An 18,144-nucleotide genomic window follows, 5' to 3' on the forward strand; every position below is an offset into this window, starting at 1 on the left:
CTAGTACGAGATGAGATTTTCAGAGTTGGCTCATCACGCGATCTGGTTAGTTACCACAGAGAGGTAGAGGATTAAGAGGTTCATTGATGGCCTCAACTATGAACTGCGATTTGTTATGACTAGGGAGATTACATCAGGTGCTAGTTTCGATGAGGTCGTTGATATTTCTAGGTGGCTAGAGCAGGTTCGTAGTTAGGAGCGTGAGGAGAGGGAGGCTAAGAGGCCTCGTGATTTAGGTGGTTTCAGCAATATTTCTTCTAGAAGGTAGTCCTACCACATCAGGGGTCGTCCTTATAGGCCCGCTTAGATGAATCGTTCGATCCATCGTGGTGCATCCGCTAGCCATAGTTCATATAGTGCTCTTCCGGGTCACTCATCTCTCAGTGCCTTCCCAACTCAGATTTTATCCCATGCTCCATCTGTTCAGGGTTCATCTGTGCCAGGTTCCTCTAGCAGTTATTCTAGTTTTCAGGGTTCGATTCAGTCCCTACCACCATCAGGGAGTTGCTTCGAGTGCATGGAGTTTGGCTATGTGTGGAGGCAGTGTCCCCGTCGCCTTGTGGTCCAGTTCAACAGAGGGGTCAAGCTATGACTTCCACACCAGTTACTTCACCACCCGCCCAGCTAGCTCAAGGTGAGGCTCAGATAGCTAGAAGTTGACCTAGGGGGAGGCCGATCAGGTGGCGGTCAGGCTCAATTCTATGCTATCCCTGCCAGGCAAGAGGCCGTTGCTTCAGACGCAGTGATCACATGTATTGTTTCAGTGTGCCACAGAGTTCCACATTATTTGACCCTGGTTCCACTTATTCATATACATCATCCTATTTTACGCATTATTTGGATATGTCCCATGAGTCCTTAGCTTCACTTGTTCATGTATCTACGCTGGTGGGCGATACTATTATTGTGGACCGTGTGTATCGATCGTGTATGGTGATCATTGGAGGCTTGGAGACTAGAGTTGATCTCTTATTGCTTAGTATGGTTGATTTTAACGTGATTCTGGGTATGGATTGGTTGTCCCCATTCATGCTATTCTGGATTGTTACGCTAAGACTGTGACGTTAGTGATGTCGGGCTTTCCTAGGATCGAGTGGAGAGGTTCTCTATATTATGTTCCCAGCAGGGTGATTTCTTATCTGAAGGCCCAACATATGGTTGGGAAAGGGCGTTTGTTATATTTAGCCTTTGTGAGGGATGTTGGTATTGATACTCCTACTATTAATTTTGTTCAGGTAGTGCGAGACTTTCCGGATGTATTTCCTCCAGACCAGTCGGGCATGCCACCTGTCAGGGATATTGATTTTGGTATTGACTTAGTGCTGGGCACTCAGCCCATTTCTATTCCTCCGTACCGTATGGCACCAACAGAGTTAAAGGAATTGAAAGAGTAGCTTCAGGAGCTTCTTGTTAAGGGTTTAATTAGGTCTAGTGTGTCACCTTTGGGTTCACCAGTTCTGTTTATGAAGAAGAAGGATGGTACTATGCAGATATACATCGACTATAGGCAGTTGAACAAAGTTACAATTGAGAACAAGTATCATTTTCCACGCATTGATGATTTATTTGACCAACTTCAGGGAGCAAGAGTGTTCTCTAAGATTGATTTGAGGTATGGGTATCACCAGTTGAAGATTCGGGACTCAGATATTCTAAAGACGGCATTCAGGGCTCACTATGGTCACTATGAGTTCCTTATGATGTCTTTTGGGTTGACCAATGCCCCAACAACATTCACGCATCTGATGAACAGTGTATTCCAGCTAAATCTTGATTTGTTTGTTATAGTATTTATTGATAATATCCTGGTGTACTCACGTAGCCAAAAAGACCATGCACATCATTTGAGGATTGTACTACAGAGGTTGAGAGAGGAGAAGCTTTATGCCAAGTTCTCCAAGTGTGAGTTTTGGCTCAATTCGGTGGCGTTCTTGGGGCACGTGGTGTCCAGTGAGGGGATTAAGGTTGATCCAAAGAAGATAGAGAAGATTCAGAGTTGGCCTAGATCGTCTTCAGCTACTGAGATTCGGAGTTTTCTCAGATTGTCCGGATATTATCGTCTCTTCGTGGATGGTTTCTCGTCCATTGCAGCGCCTTTGACCAGGTTAATCAAGAAGGGTGCGCCATTCAGGTAGTCGGATAAGTGTGAGGAGAGCTTTAAGAAGCTCAAGACTGTCTTGACCACAACTCCAATTCTAATTTTGCCTTCAGTATCCGGTTCTTATACAGTGTATTGTGATACTTCTCAGATTGGTATTGGGTGTGGCTTGATGCAGGAGGGTAGAGTGATTGCTTATATTCCATGACAGTTGAAGCCCCTTGAGAAGAACTACCCTATTCATGTTTTGGAGTTGGCAGCCATGCATTGAAGATTTGGAGGCATTATCTCTACGGTGTGTCTTGTGAGGTGTTTACGGATCATCGGAGTCTCCAGTACTTGTTCAAGCAAAATGATCTAAATTTGAGGCAGCGCACTACTAGAAAAATACAAATTTCCCAGGGAAATTTTTCACAGATATATTATCAGTGGCAGTTCCCACTGAAATGTAAAATAATCAGTGGAAAATGAAAAAGTTTTCTTTTACCTTTTTTTAAAAAAATATTCCCACGGACTATACGTGGGAACTAGGTGGCGCAAAAAGGCATGTAATATTTTTTCCACCGAATCAGTGGGAATATCATTAAAAATAAAATTATTAAACTCTCCCCAGTGAAATGGTGGGAACCTAAGATAAAAGATTATTTTAATATTTTCCACTGATATAGTGGGAAGATCAAAATTTCGAACTCTTATATTTGGTCCAAAAATCGCGAGCTTAAAAACTATTTCACCAAAACAAAAATGCATTTATATAAGACAATTCCCAAAAATATACCTAGTGATTCAGTGGGAATGTCTTTCCTATTACATTAGGCGTATATCCCTTATTTTTCTTCTCTTTTAATTTTCAGTCTCATTCTTCTCTTTCTCTCTCATTCTCTTCGCAGAAACCTCCATTCTTGCCCTAAAGCTTTCATTCATGCAAAATCACAGATAAGTGACGCATCTCTCTCTCTCTCTCTCACGCGCGCGCACTCTCCCTTCCCCCCTTTTATATTCTCCCTTTTCTGATTTTACCCTAAATGCCTAAAAATCTAGGATTCCTCTATGCCTGGAAATCTAGCTTTTATGTGTGGTTTGTGTATGTAGTTGGGTTCTTTGAATTTTTCTTCTCTTTTCACTTTAATTTTAGAGAATTATTATAAGATTTTCAACTCCGCCACAATAGTTGAAGCCCCATGAGAAGAACTACCCAATTCATATTTTGGAGTTGGCAGCCATACGTTGAAGATTTGAAGGCATTATCTCTACGATGTGTTTTGTTAGGTGTTTACGGATCATCAGAGTCTCCAATAGTTGTTCAAGCAAAAGGATCTAAATTTGAGGCAGCGCACTACTAGAAAAATACAAATTTCCCAGGAAAAGTTCTCACATATATATTATCAGCGGCACTTCCCACTGAAATATAAAAAACACTCAGTGGAAAATGGAAAAGGTTTCTTTTACCCTTTTTTTAAAAACGTTCCCACAGACTATACGTGGGAACTAAGTGGCGCAAAAAAATGCGTAATACTTTTTTCACCGAATCAGTGACAATGTCATTAAAAATAAAATTATTAAACTCTCCCCAGTGAAACGGTGGGAACCTAACATAAAAGATTATTTTAATATTTTCCACGGATGCAGTGGGAAGCTCAAAATTTCGAACTCTTATATTTGGTCCAAAACCCGCGAGCTTAAAAACTATTTCACCAAAAATAAAAATGAATTTATATAAGATAATTTTCACAAATATACCTAGTGATTCAGTGGGAATGTCCTTCTTATTACGTTAGGCGTATATCCCTTATTTTTCTTCCCTTTTAATTTTCACTCTCATTCTTCTCTTTCTCTCTCATTCTCTTCGCAGAAACCTCAATTCTTGCCCTAGAGCTTTCAGTCATGCAAAATCACAGGTAAGTGACACCTCTCTCTCTCTCTCTCTCTCTCTCTCTCTCTCTCTCTCTCTCGCATGCACACGCTCTCTCCCCCATTCCCTTCTTTCTCTCTTTTCTGATTTTACCCTAAATGCCTAAAAACCTAGGGTTCCTTCATGCCTGAAAATCTTTTGTGTGTGGTTTGTGTGTGTAGTTGGGTTCTTGGGTCCTGAGTTCATAGACATATCTGAATTTTTCTTCTCCTTTCACTTTAATTTCAGAGGATTATTATTAGATTTTCAACTCTGCCACGATAGTTGAAGCCCCATGAGAAGAAATACCATATTCATGTTTTGGAGTTGGCAGTCATACATTGAAGATTTGGAGGCATTATCTCTACGGTGTATTTTGCTAGGTGTTTATGGATCATCGGAGTCTCCAATAGTTGTTCAAGCATAAGGATCTAAATTTAAGGCAGTGCACTACTAGATAAATGCAAATTTCCCTGAGAAAGTTCCCATATATATATTATCAGTGGCAGTTCCCATTAAAATATTATCACAGGTAATGACGCCTCTCTCTCTCTCTCGCGCGCTCGCTTCCTCCCCCTTTCTTTCTCCCTTTTCTGATTTTACCCTAAATGCCTAAAAATCTAGGGTTCCTCCATGCTTGAAAATCTAGCTTTTGTGTGTAGTTGGGTTCTTGGGTCCTTAGTTCGTAGCCCCATTTGAATTTTTCTTTTCCTTTCACTTAGGCTTATTATTAGATTTTACCTAGATTTAGATCACGAGCCACCTTTCTGAGAAAAGATTTCTTAATAAATCTATCGGAATCATTCAATACATTGTCCGGTTCTGCCACCTCTGGTACAGTTTCCCTCCTTGATTTTTTCACAGACACATTAGGCGAACGCTTCAGCTGATGCGTGGCTGTGTGTGCCACAAAACCCATGGATATTTCTATTAGTCCCAGTGCCACATACACGGGAAAGTACTCTCCTTTCAATCCCCTGTTTCAAGTTAATTAAACATCAAGTTATTATTGCATTAACTTCTAACGACAAAGGTGCTAATTATAATTACAAATATTCACCTTGGCTTCGCGTCTGGATGCTCAGTAGTAGTGGCATATGACCTATGTTGCAAATGTAGGATTTTCGCTAATAAGTTACGTTCAATTCATGTGAGTTAAAATAACTCCATGAATGTTTTCTTATCATAGTGATTTTAGATTGCAGGCCTATTTTGTTTTCTCCTGATTCTATAACAGTTTACTTTCTTTTCTGCATTTTCAGTTAAAGATCCTCATTGATAGAAACTTACTGAATTTTTAATCCTTATTATTCCCAGAAATGGCCAGCTCAATCCTACTTCACGACCATCATTACTACTGAATTTGTCAACTTTGGTCATAAAGGTGGGATCATAAGACTAATGTACTGAAGAAGTCTAAAATAACTACTGCATATCATAGTAATGTATACATTAAAAAGAATTTTATTATTATGAGACTTATTGAGGCCTGATATTGTTTGTATTGCATTAGAAGCACTGCAATTGCAGTGCACCTCAAGGCTTGATATTTTTTCTAAAGTTTTCATTAATAATTGGAGTAAAACCACACATAAATTTAATTAAAGGTTAAATGTGATATGTTGGATAACACAAGGATCAAAACTGGGATAATACAATTATTCATGGATTAAAATTAGCTAGTTTCCCTAATGAAACAACAAAATAATTGCAAATCATCTTTTCATAACCATTTGACTTTAAAAATCACATTAGTTAGTTTGTACTGTACAGGCCTTTGGATGAGAATCCAAATTGAATTTAATATTCCTTGTAAAACTTGTTTTGCTAGGTTATCATTTCTTTGCTACAAGGAGATATTGATAAAGGAGGCAGTAAAGCTTACACCCAATATATATACTTTGACCATTAAGAAACTGAAATAAGTTTCCTATGTGATATTATATTCTTATCCATTTAAATGTTATGTTAATTATTGAGACATTGCAATATGTTAGAATTTTGTGAGTGAGAATTACATCTTTACCAACTCCTTTAATTACTTTTTTTTAAGAACCATGATATTGATGCATGATAAGTCTCTTAGAGTCTTGATTTGAGTTGGTATTTCTAAAACTAATTTCAAGTATTTGTTGAGAGCGCTTCTATTAAAAAGAATTGTTCATTCACAAAAAATTGATATACAACCATAAGTTTTCTTAACTTAATAAAAATAAAAAAGAAATGTGAGTTATCTAAGATGTATATTCAAGTTTAATTGTAAACTAACTTGAATAAAATAAATTATTCATTTTTTATTTAATTTTTTTATCTTGTTATTGTGTAATATATGGAACAACATCGTAGATGGATGTACGATAGAAATCGTCCTAATCGTGGGGGATTGAAAGAAGAATTTGTAGGTGTTAAAGGATTAATTGCTTATGCAAGAACACTTCCTGAATTCCGTAATGAAGGAACAATTAGGTGTTCTTGTGCTAAGTGCAATTGTATAAAGTTGTTGATACCTGAGGATGTTAAAGTTCATCTTTATAGAAAGGGGTTTAGAGAAAATTACTATGTCTTGATGGTTCATGGAGAGAACTATAGTAATTTAGCTGATGTTGACTTACATAATCTTACTGGTTGTGATAGTAATACATTCTTTGAGAATAATTATGAAAATTCTCAAATGCATGAAATGGTTTGAGATACACCCAGGAGTTCAATCAACAACAAAATGTTGATGAGTCTCCCAATGATGAGGCCCACTTTTATGAATTATTAGAGGCGGCTACTCGCCCACTCTATGAAGGCTCAATACATTCGGAGTTGTTTGTTGCAGTTAGATTACTAATTATTAAATCAGATAGGAATATTTCTCAAGCTGCCATAAATGCTATAATTAGGCTTATCGGTGAAGTTAGCCCGAACATTAACTTACCCGGTGATTACTATAAGTCTAAGAAGTTAGTTTCCAAGTTAGGACTTTCCTCAACAAAAATTGATTGTTGTAAAAAAAGTTGTATGTTATATTATAAAGATGATACGGCTCTAGAAGCGTGCAAATTTTGTGGATTATCTCGTTTTAAGGAAGTCACAAATGCCAAAGCGAAGAAAGTTCCAATTAAGAGGATGCATTACTTACCTATTATACCTAGGTTAAAAAGGTTGTATGTGTCATTGAGTTCCGCTCCTCATATGAGGTGGCATTACAAAAATAGAAGGGCGCCTAGTGTTTTGTGTCATCCTTCAGTTGGAGAAGCATGGAAGCATTTTGATAGGATATATCCTGGCTTCGCTAATGAACCAAGAAATATTAGGTTTGGTTTATGTGCAGATGGATTCACTCCTTTCTGTCTTTGCTGCACTATATTCGTGTTGGCCTATTTTTGTTACACCGTATAATCTTCCACCAGAGATGTGTATGACAAGTCTATATTTATTTCTAACTGGCATAGTTCCGTGTCCAAGTAATCCAAAAATTTCATTTGATGTATATTTGCAGCCTTTGATTAATGAGCTATAGTTGTTGTGGCATGAAGGTGTTAAAACATACGACGTATCAACTAAACAAAACTTTAAATTGCTGCTGCTTTGATGTGGACTATTAATGACTTTCCTGCTTATGGAATGTTATCTGGATGGTCGACTGCCGGAAAGTTAGCTTGTCCTTGCTGTATGGAAGACATAAAAGTATTTACTTTGAAACATGGAGGTAAGAACACATGGTTTGACTGTCACCGTCAATTTTTGCCAATGGATCATGAGTTCAGGAGAAATACTAGTGCATTTATAAAAAATCGAATTGATTATGATGAGCCACCAACAATCTTGTCGGGGGAGAAAATTTAGGAGAGGGTTAAGAATTTACCTAAGATAACAGAGTCTCCATTGCTTAAACTACATGGTTATGGAATTGTGCATAATTGGACTAAACAAAGCATATTTTGGGAGTTACCTTATTGAAAGTATAATCTTCTTCAACATAACTTGGATGTCATGCATATTGAAAAGAACTTCTTTGATAATCCGTTTCATACTGTAATGGATGACAAGAACAGGACAAATGATAACTTGAAGGATAGGATAGACTTACAAGAATACTATAGGCGAAGAGAATTAGAACTACGACAAGAAAATAATAGGATGGTGAAGCCCAAGGCTAGTTATTCATTCAAAATGGATGACAAACGAAAGATCTGTGATTGGGTTCAAAATTTCAAAATGCCCGATGGGTATGCTTCAAACTTATCCAATTGTGTTGATATGAAAGAAGGAAAGCTGATGTATATGAAAAGTCATGATTGTCACATTTTCATGGAATCATTACTTCCTATTGCATTTAACGCATTGCCTGAGAGAATATGGAAACCCATCACAGAGATAAACTTATTTTTCAAAGACCTATGTTCTAATACATTGAGGGAGAAAAATCTAGTTTTGATGGAGAGTAACATCCATTTAATCATAAACAAATGGGCAAAAAAATTTCCAAGTGGGTTTTTCAATGTAATGGAACATCTCCCAGTTCATCTTGTAAGAGAGGCACGACTTGGAGGGCCTGTTCAATATAGATGGATGTATCCATTTGAGAGGTGATAATCATTAATTATTTTTTCTTTATGTGTTTTGATTACACTTCTTCCCATCTAAAATTATGCTATGTAGGACTATTGGCAAATGTAAACGGATGGTGAAACAAAATCCAAGATTGAGGGATCAATATGTGAAGCATATCTAGTTAAAGAAACTTCTCATTTCTGTTCATATTATTTTGAGCATCACGTGCCATGTTTGAGAAATAGGCCAAATCGGAATGAAGATGAAGGTGATAATGATCCTTTGGCACCGCCTATATCCATATTCAATCAACCCGGTAGAAATTCTAAGAAGTATCAAAAAGGAAATTGGACTGGGATGGAGAAAAAGTTGCTACAACACATGTATTGCTCAATTGCCCCGAAGTTCAACAATTTACAAGTAGGTCTGAAATTATATTATTGACCTACTTGCATGATATATCCGTATTTTAACTAATATACTTTATAAATATGTCGGACAGTTATTTTGTGAGTGTGTTTGGCCAAGATATTGTTTATCCAAATTTTCAGAGTAGTTTAGAGATTATGTAAGTGTTAATTATTATATTACCAGATTCTCATTATTGCACAAATAGTATTTTCTAACTTCTCAATTTTCTTCAAACTCTATATAGGTTCATAATCCTGACAATGGTATAGGTGATCCATTTTTATGTGATATAGCTTGGGGACCTATACCTCAAGTCAAAACTATAACCAAGTACTTTGTCAATAGGTACAAGTTTTATACAGAAGAATGGTCTAAGAATAAAAAACCATTAATAGCGGAGTCTGGGTGAAACGTGGTGATGGTGACCAAGATAGAGATATTGATTATTATGGTGTACTCTAGGAGATTTTAGAAATTGGTTGGCCGAAGAAAAGACTGGTACTTATTCGATGCAAGTGGTTTGATCCAACACCAAATAAAGGTACACCAACACTATAAAATAGTTGAAGTTAATCACACGAGGCAGTATTCAAGATAAAATCCATTTATCATTGCACAGAATGTGAAGCAAGTGTATTACGCTCCTTATCCGTCATCGTGTAAAAATAAGGTTGAATGGTGGGTGGTTATAAAAACTAAGCCGGTTGGTAGAATAGAAGTTAAGGATGCACTAGATATAGCATACCAGAATGATATATCAAGTGTTCAACTAATTGTGGATGATGAATTAGCATATGAACTGCATATTGAAGGCATGCACGAAGAAGTTGATCCTTCAGTTCAACATGAGGTTGGAACATCTATGTCCAATGAAGAGGAAGATTCCGCTGATAAAAATGAACTAACTGAGGAGGAAGAATATGATGATGAAAATGAAACAAGCGAGGAGGATAAAATTTCTAATGAAGATGAACTAAGCAATTAGGATTGATATGTTTGTTCTTTTTACGAACTTGTATGTTATGCATTTAAGTTTGTTTCTAAACATATTAACATATTTTTTCTTATGCTTATATTGTTTAGATGGCTCCTCGAGGTAAAGATCGTCCAGAGGGTACTGCACCAGATAAGGGTAAAAAACAAAAGAAAGCAAAAGTTTCTGGTAACTTAGGTATCACTACCTCTCCCCCGCACACACCTTCTAGTTCGCATGTGCCTCCACCTACATGCCCGTTATTATTTCTACCCCCCTTATACTATATACATAACCTAGGGTATAACGCTCCCTCATCTACCCCCTTCTTTAATCCTGCATCTTCCCAGCACATACCTGAACTTAGGCCTGGCGTACCCTCATTATCATCTTACCAGTCATGTCATCATCATCTTCTCTGGTCATTCCTTCATTATCTTCCTCTGGCATTCAATCATCATTTTCCCCAATCATTCATTTATCATCTTCCTCTAGCATGCCCTCATCATTTAGTCAGCCTTCTAGGAACACTTCCATGCCTTCGTCTAAATCCACTCCACTTTTGTATGGCATACCCTCCTCATCTTACCTTGTCCTGCCATCATCATCTTCCTCTGGTATGCCCTCATCATTTAGTCAGCCTGCTAGGTAATCTTCCGCGCCTTTATCTAAATCCACTCCACCTTTGCATGTCATACCCTCATCATCTTACCTTTTCCTTCCATCATCATCTTCATCGGTCATTCGTTCATCATCTTCCTCTGGCATGCCCTCATCATTTAGTTTGCCTGCTAGCCACTCTTCCATGCCTTCGTCTGAATCTACTCCGTCTTCATCTCCCAGCATTTCTAGGCCACATATTAGAGTCGATAGTAATTCGACATCCCCATACACCTATAGTGATACAGCTACACAGACTTCTACACGAAGGCAAGATCCTCCAAATAATGGAAAATATGATGATCTTCGGAGGTTGATTATTGTGTCCGATGGAGCAGGGTAAATATTCATCTTTTAAATTCCTAATTAATTTGTAAATATAGTTTCTAACTTATTTTAAATTCAATTCAACTTTTATCCTCCTCAGGCTATGAAAGTCGTGGTTGAATCGATGTGTTCGATTTATCACGCACCATGGAGGTTCTGGTCAGAAGTTCCAACTCGCGTTAGGGACAAAATGTTTGCTGAATTTAGGGTAAAATTAATATTTTACTTTAGTTTTCAACTCTTTTTATTCATTATAACATGTTTTATTTGCAGATGAAATGTGCATGGTCACGCGATTCTTAGGCTGAGGTACGAGCCGTTTTCTTGAAGAAATATTCTGATAGGTTATGTGATATGCTTCGGACTGCTCGAGAAAGTAAAAAGAGGCAAAGTTGGATTCTTGATGATATATGGGTTAAACTTCTTGAGTATTGTAACTCTTCAAAATTTGAGAAAAAGAGCGTCCAGGGAAGGGCAACCCGTTTGTCCGACAAGGGTGGCTCGGTGCACACGGGCGGTTCAGTTAGTATGTCGTCTCATAGAAGAATATTGGTAATCTCTTTAATATATGTTTCTTGATTTATAACTATTTTTGTTACCATTTTTTAAGATATTATTTATTTTTTAGGAAAAGGCTAAAGGAAGACTAGTTACTCATGATGAGGTATTTGAGGAAACCCACATGAAGAAGTTGAAGGATGGAACAAAAATGACTTGGGTCGAGCCGAGCGCTGAGACAACCCATGTAAGATTAATGAGCTTTATTTTAAACTAGCTTATTTGTTGGTAACACTCAGTTGTTATCAACTGGAATAAGTGATCTAACTGCTAAATTGTTTGAGTGTGAGTAACACTCAGTTCCTCCCATCGTTTATCTCATTATCTTTGGAGACAGACAAACTAGGAACTTCTGTAATTGGGTAGTTAGGAGTAACTCTAATATACCTTTTGGACAATCTGGTGCCTCTGTTAGTACCTCTTTTTGTAATGATCCTGTGACTATAGGTACTGTTATTTGTACTTCCAGTACTGATGCATAATTTCCTCTTTCCAACCAAAAAAAAGGTCCAATTAATGTGATTGCGATACAGTTTAAGTTTGATTTGGCTGGATTGATGAATTGAATAAAGGTTTTTGAGAGCCATCATAATCCGAATTGCTGGAGTAGCTTTCCCTACTCCTTCAAAGTTCATCTTGATGTGATTTGAAGATGAAATTGCAACAAGATTGAGATGGATATGTTTAAATTTTGTTTTAGAGCTTTTTGGTGTCATGATACTGTTATCTTCCAGGTATATATTGTTGTTACTCGAGGAAATTACCTGAATAAGTTTTCAGTGGAAGGGTTGCTATTCTTGAAAGCTCTGTTACATTCAATTACTCTTGGGGTGCTCTGTATAGTTTCCATATATGCTAAACTTGTACCACACTCCAATACTCCATATCTATTTTCCATGTCTTCTTGATTTTGGCATAGCCCTTTTGTCTTTAGGTCTCAGTACCCTTCAACTGATTTCCTTTTTCTTGTTGAAAGGAGGTTGAATAGTTATTTAGTACATAATAGAGTATAACATGATTGTAGTTTTTGTTACCTTTTTTGCTAATTTTGTTGAAGAAACTACTACCACATTAGCAGAAGCATGAACTGGTGCATTTGTTTAACATGTATGAACTGGTGCATGTAAGTTCATGCATTTGCTTAACATGTATGATAATGATAGCTGTTATTTATCAATAAAATTTATCTCTACCGTATCGTAGTCATAATGTGGACTGCACCTCAAACCATCACCGAAAACATGTGGATTGCACCTCGATTTGATCATAATAGGCCATTTGATTTAAAAGATACATTCAGCTTCAAAGTTGAAGGAAAGTTATGTTTCTTTTTCACTGACTTTTATTTATAACATCACACTTAGTTACAAAGGCTTTCAAGTGCCAGTTGATTAAATTACATGAATCATGTTTTATTTATAACTTCACACTTAGCTTTTTCCTTCTGATCTCCTTTTTTCCTAATATAAGAATTATTAGTCAAAAACATTAATATTTCTTAGCATTCACTCTTTTTTTTCCCTTACAATTTCTTTAATAAAGTTTACTTTTATAATAATTGTAATTTATTTACAGGATTCTTTCAAACGAAGCTTGGAGGAGTTCATTCAAAGTCAGTCGATTGATGATCAAGGTGGGCCAATCCAACCATCCCAAGAGGAGATCATGGACATGTGGATTAAGGCAGCTGGTGGTGTGCATAAGGGGAGAGTCTACGGCCTTGGATTAGAGTTTAGTCTCGGTCATCGTACTTTTGGATTGTCAGGTTCTTATTCTTCCTCACATTGCTCAGTTGATCTGGATGAGTTTGAGGAATTGAATAGGAAGGTAGCGAAGATTACTGAGTTGTATCTTCAAGAAAGGACTGCAAGGGAAGAAGAGAAAAAGCGGAGGGAGGAATAAGATAGGCGAAGAGAGGAAGAGGAAAGGCGAATGGAGGAAGAAATGAGGCAAAGGGACGATGCATTAAGACTTGCCACTAGTAATGTTAAAAGTCTCAAGTCTTAGATAAAGTCCCTCTTAGCATCTGGTGCATTTCCTGTGCCCCGTTCTCCAGCATCTGATGATAACTAAGGAGTAGTTTCATTTATTAGCTTGTCTTGGATGGTACCTGGATGTTGAATATTGAATATTGGTTTTTTGAGTTTTTGTTCTACTTTCTGATTAGTTGGATATTGATTATGAAATGGATTGATTAGTTGTTATTTATGAAATGAATTGGATTGCATGATGAATTTGGTATTTGAATGCTTAATTGTATTTAGTCTTGTATTGTTGGTTGTACTTTCTGTTTGGAAGGTGGTGTAGTTCTAAAAATAGATTTGGCAATAAAAATATTTTTCAGATTTTCCACGGATTTCCCACCGACTCCGTGGGAATTTTGTGCATATTTCTATCTAGAATTTCAACATTTCCCATTGATATTCGTGGGAATGTTCATATGTTTATTTCCAGACCATGAATATTTTCCACTGCTTTCATGGTAAAAACAAATATCTAAATTATTTTTAATAATTCCCACAGATTAGGTGGAAAATATAAGAAAATTAAATTATTATATTTTTTCTACTTTTTCTACGACGTTCGTAGGAAATTACACTAGTGACCCCACCAAGTTCTGGCCAAACGCTCAGTGGGAAACTCCCTGGGAATTACCCACGAATGTCCTAGGAAACTATTTTCCCTCCAGCCATTTTCCCACTGAGCGTCTCCCCTGGGAATGTCGTGGGAATATTAAAATTTCACACAGATTTTCCCCCAATTCTTCCGTATGAAAAGTCTGTATTTCTAGTAGTGGCGGAGATGGTTGGAGCTACTACAGGACTATGATATTACCATTATATATCATCACAGAAAATCCAATGTGGTAGCCAATGCCTTGAGTAGGAAAGCAGTGAGTATGTGTAGCCTTGCATTTATTTCGGCGGGTGAGATATCACTTGTATCAGATGCTCAGGACTTGGCTAATCAGTTCGTGAGGTTAGATGTTTCGGAGCCTAGTCGGGTTCTAGTTTGTGTGCTTTCTCGGTCTTCCTTATATGATCGCATCAGAGACCGTCAGTATGATGACTCCTATTTGCTTGTTCTTATAGATAAAGTTCAGCACGGTGATGCCAATGAGGTTATTATTGGGGATGATGGGGTGTTGCGGATGCAGGATCAGATTTGTGTGCCCAATGTAGATGGGCTACGTGAGTTGATTCTTGAGAAGGCCCACAGTTCATGGTATTCCATTCATCTGGGTACCGCAAAGATGTATCAAGACTTGAGGCAGCACTATTGGTGGAAGAGGATGAAGAAAGACATAGTCGGGTTTGTAGCTCGGTGCTTAAATTGTCAGTAGGTAAAGTACGGGCATCAGAGGTCGGGCGGATTGCTTCAGATGCATGAGATTCCGGAGTGAAAATGGGAGCATATTACCATGGACTTCGTAGTTGGGCTCCCATGGACTTCGAGAAAGTTTGATGTTATTTGGCTAATTGTGGATCGGTTGACAAAGTCCGCATATTTCATTCCAGTTGGGACTACCTATTCTTCAGAGCGGTTGGCTGAGATCTATATATGCGAGATTATTCGCCTTCATGGTATGTCGGTGTCCATCATTTAAGATTGGGCACGCAGTTCATATCACAGTTTTGGAGAGCAGTGCAGCAAGAGTTAGGCACATGAGTTGAGTTGAGTACATCATTCCACCCTCAGATGGACGGACAGTCCAAGCGTACCATTCAGATACTGGAAGATATGCTACGCGTATGTGTCATGGATTTCGGGGGTTCACGGGATCCATTTCGGCCACTTGCAGCATTTGCCTAAAACAACTGCTACCAATCGAGCATTCAGATGGCTCCGTATGAGGCTTTGTATGGGGGACGGTGTTGGTCTCCGGTGGGTTAGTTTGAGCCAGGTGAGGCTAGGATATTGGGTTTTGACTTTGTTCAGAATGCTCTGGACAAGGTTAAGTTATTTCAGGATCGGCTTCGCATGGCACAGTCTAGGCAGAAGAGTTATGCCGACCGGAAGGTTCATGATGTTGCTTACATGGTGGGAGAGAAGGTACTGCTCAGAGTTTCCCCCATGAAGGGTGTTATGAGGTTCGGGAAGAAGGGAAAGCTGAGCCCTCGGTATATTAGGCCTTTTGAGGTGCTTGAGAGGATTGGAGAGGTGGATTACAAGCTTGCATTGCCACCTAGTTTGTTGAGTGTTCATCCAGTGTTTCATGTTTCCATGCTCCTAAAGTATTTCGGTGATACGTCTTATGTTTTGGACTTCAGCACGGTTGCGTTGGATGGTGATTTGACTTATGATATGGAGCCGGTGGCCATTTTGGATCGGCAGGTTCGAAAGTTGAGGTCAAAGAACATAGCTTCAGTGAAGGTGCAGTGGAGAGGTCATCCAGTCAAAGAGGCTACTTGAGATACCGAGCAAGAGATACAGAGCATATATCCACGCCTATTTGAGACTCTAGGTGTGATTCTAGACCCGTTCGGTCATTTTGAGTGTTGTAGCCTCGTTCTGCCATTTATTGCTTATTACATGCTCATTTGTTATTATGTGACGTGTTGGGGTAGTTGGTTTGGTTCCGGGGATCTTTCGGAATGAATTGGGACACTTAGTCCCAAGTTGGAAACCTTAGTTAAAAGAATTGACCGGATGTTGACTTATGTGTAATTGACTCCAGAATGTAGTTTTAATGGTTCTGATATCTCTATAGGGTAATTTTGGACTTAGGAGTGTGTCTGGATATTGATTTGAAGGTCCGTAGATGATTTTGGCTTGAATTGACGAAGAAAGATGAAGTTTGAAAAGTTGAGATGTTTGACCGAGAGTTGACTTTGTGGTTACCGGGCTCGGAATTTTGAATTGGCGAAGAAACATTAGTTTTGGCATGTTTCGGCATTAGTTTTGGAAGTTAGAAGTTCATAAGTTTATTAGGCTTGAATCGATGTGCCATTTGTGATTTTAGTGTTGTTTGATATGATTTGAGGCTTCAAGCGAGTTTGTATGATGTTTTACGACTTGTTGGTATGTTTGGTTGAGGTCCTGGGGGCCTCGGGTGAGTTTCGGGTTGATTGCGGATTGAATTTGGCCTTATAGAGCTACAGATTTCTGGTTTCTGGTTTCCTTATATGCATTTGCAAGAGAGGTCTCGCGTTCACGAATGGTATTTGGGAGGGTGGAAAAGTTTTCCCTTCGCGTTCGCGAAGGCTTGGTGAGGTTGTGGATCACAATCGCGAGAAGGGAGCCACGTTCGCAAAGAAGAGAGGCAGGATGGGGGGGACTTCTTGCATTAGACCTACACGTTCGCGATTAAGGATTCGTGTTCGCGAAGTATGGGGTCGTTTGGTCATCGCTTTTGCAACTGGGCACTTGCGTTCGCGTAAGAGAAACTTTTGGCAGTGGAGTGTTTGTGTTTCGCGAAGAAGAGCATCTGGGCAATGGTGTTAAATATCAAAATCGAGGGTGTGAACCCAATTTTCATATTTTGAGCTAGAGACCTCGAATTTGGGCGATTCTTGAAGGGATTTTCAAGGAGTTAATTGGGGTAAGTGATACTAACTCGGATTTGGTTATTATACATGAATCTACCATTATTTTTATCATTTAATTAGTATTTTGGGTTGGAAATATTGGGGAAAACTGTAGAAACTTCATAGGCTTTAATTTGAAGATTTGAAGGTCGAGTTATAATTTGAATTGAGTAATTTTGGTATAGTTGAATGTGTGTTCAGATTTTATTATTTTTATCGGATTCCGAGACGTGGACCTGATGTTGACTTTTTGAGTTTACTTTTTTTCTTTTGTTAAAAAACTTAGCTTTATCATATGGAATTTATTCCTATAGCTTGTGTTGATTGTATCGAGTTGTTTGTGGATAGATTCAAGTTGTTTTGAGGGCGATTTGCAAGGCAAGGGCTTATTGGAGTAGAGGTTTGCACGGTTTGAAGTAAGCAATATTTCTAAACTTGGTTCTGAGGGTATGAATCCCTGAATTACGTGTTATATGGTTGGTGTTGAGGTGACGCACATGCTAGGTGACGGCCGTGTACCGTAGAAATTATGACTCAGTCGATTTTGTGGTACTGTGTAGTCATCTAATATGAGTATTATCCGTGTACTCTTCATATGTTAGAGGAATTGAGCTGTGATTCCTATTAGAAATCATGCTTAGGCTATATGCAGGTACTGCTGGGACCCACAGAGGTCGTGTTGCTCTTGAATTACTTTCTTAATTTGCTATTATGTACTCAGTCACATCTATCATTTGCATATCATATCTCAGTCTTTGTTGCCATTTATTGATACATCATATCATCATTGTTTGGGCTGATTGCCATGATATTTGTGAGCCCGAGAGACTTGAGATATTGATGACTGAGTGAGGTAGAGAGCCTGATTGTGAGTGATGTTTATGGTATCGGGCTGCATGCAGCAACATGCATTATTGATTCATGCTATGATTGGCTTATTTTAGCGCTTGGGCAGGATTTGCCCCTCTTGAGTCTGACTTACCAGTAATGAGCATAGGTACCTACTGCGGGTGTTGAGTGCGAGTGTTGAGGGAGAGTGGCAAGTGATTGGGAAGATTGAGTGACTGAGAGGACTGAGTGACTGGGAGGACTGACTGATTGATTGTGCTGAGTGAGATTTAATACTCCGAGAGTATGCATATGATTTTATCACTGT

The 18,144-nt window shown here is 38.3% G+C and overlaps 1 protein-coding gene across 1 annotated transcript; it reads left to right on the forward strand.

Annotated features, from left to right (window-relative positions):
* Positions 1 to 10,234: 10,234 nt before the first annotated feature.
* Positions 10,235 to 13,694, forward strand: LOC138896841 (uncharacterized). The gene is made up of 4 exons (XM_070182218.1): positions 10,235 to 11,110; positions 11,176 to 11,454; positions 11,531 to 11,647; positions 13,036 to 13,694. Exons 2-4 carry the CDS (start codon positions 11,257 to 11,259, stop codon positions 13,360 to 13,362), a joined length of 642 nt encoding a protein of 213 aa, XP_070038319.1. The 5' UTR covers positions 10,235 to 11,110; positions 11,176 to 11,256; the 3' UTR covers positions 13,363 to 13,694.
* Positions 13,695 to 18,144: the final 4,450 nt, after the last annotated feature.

The sequence above is a fragment of the Nicotiana tomentosiformis genome, chromosome 8 (assembly GCF_000390325.3).
Source record: "Nicotiana tomentosiformis chromosome 8, ASM39032v3, whole genome shotgun sequence".
NCBI lineage: Eukaryota > Viridiplantae > Streptophyta > Magnoliopsida > Solanales > Solanaceae > Nicotiana > Nicotiana tomentosiformis.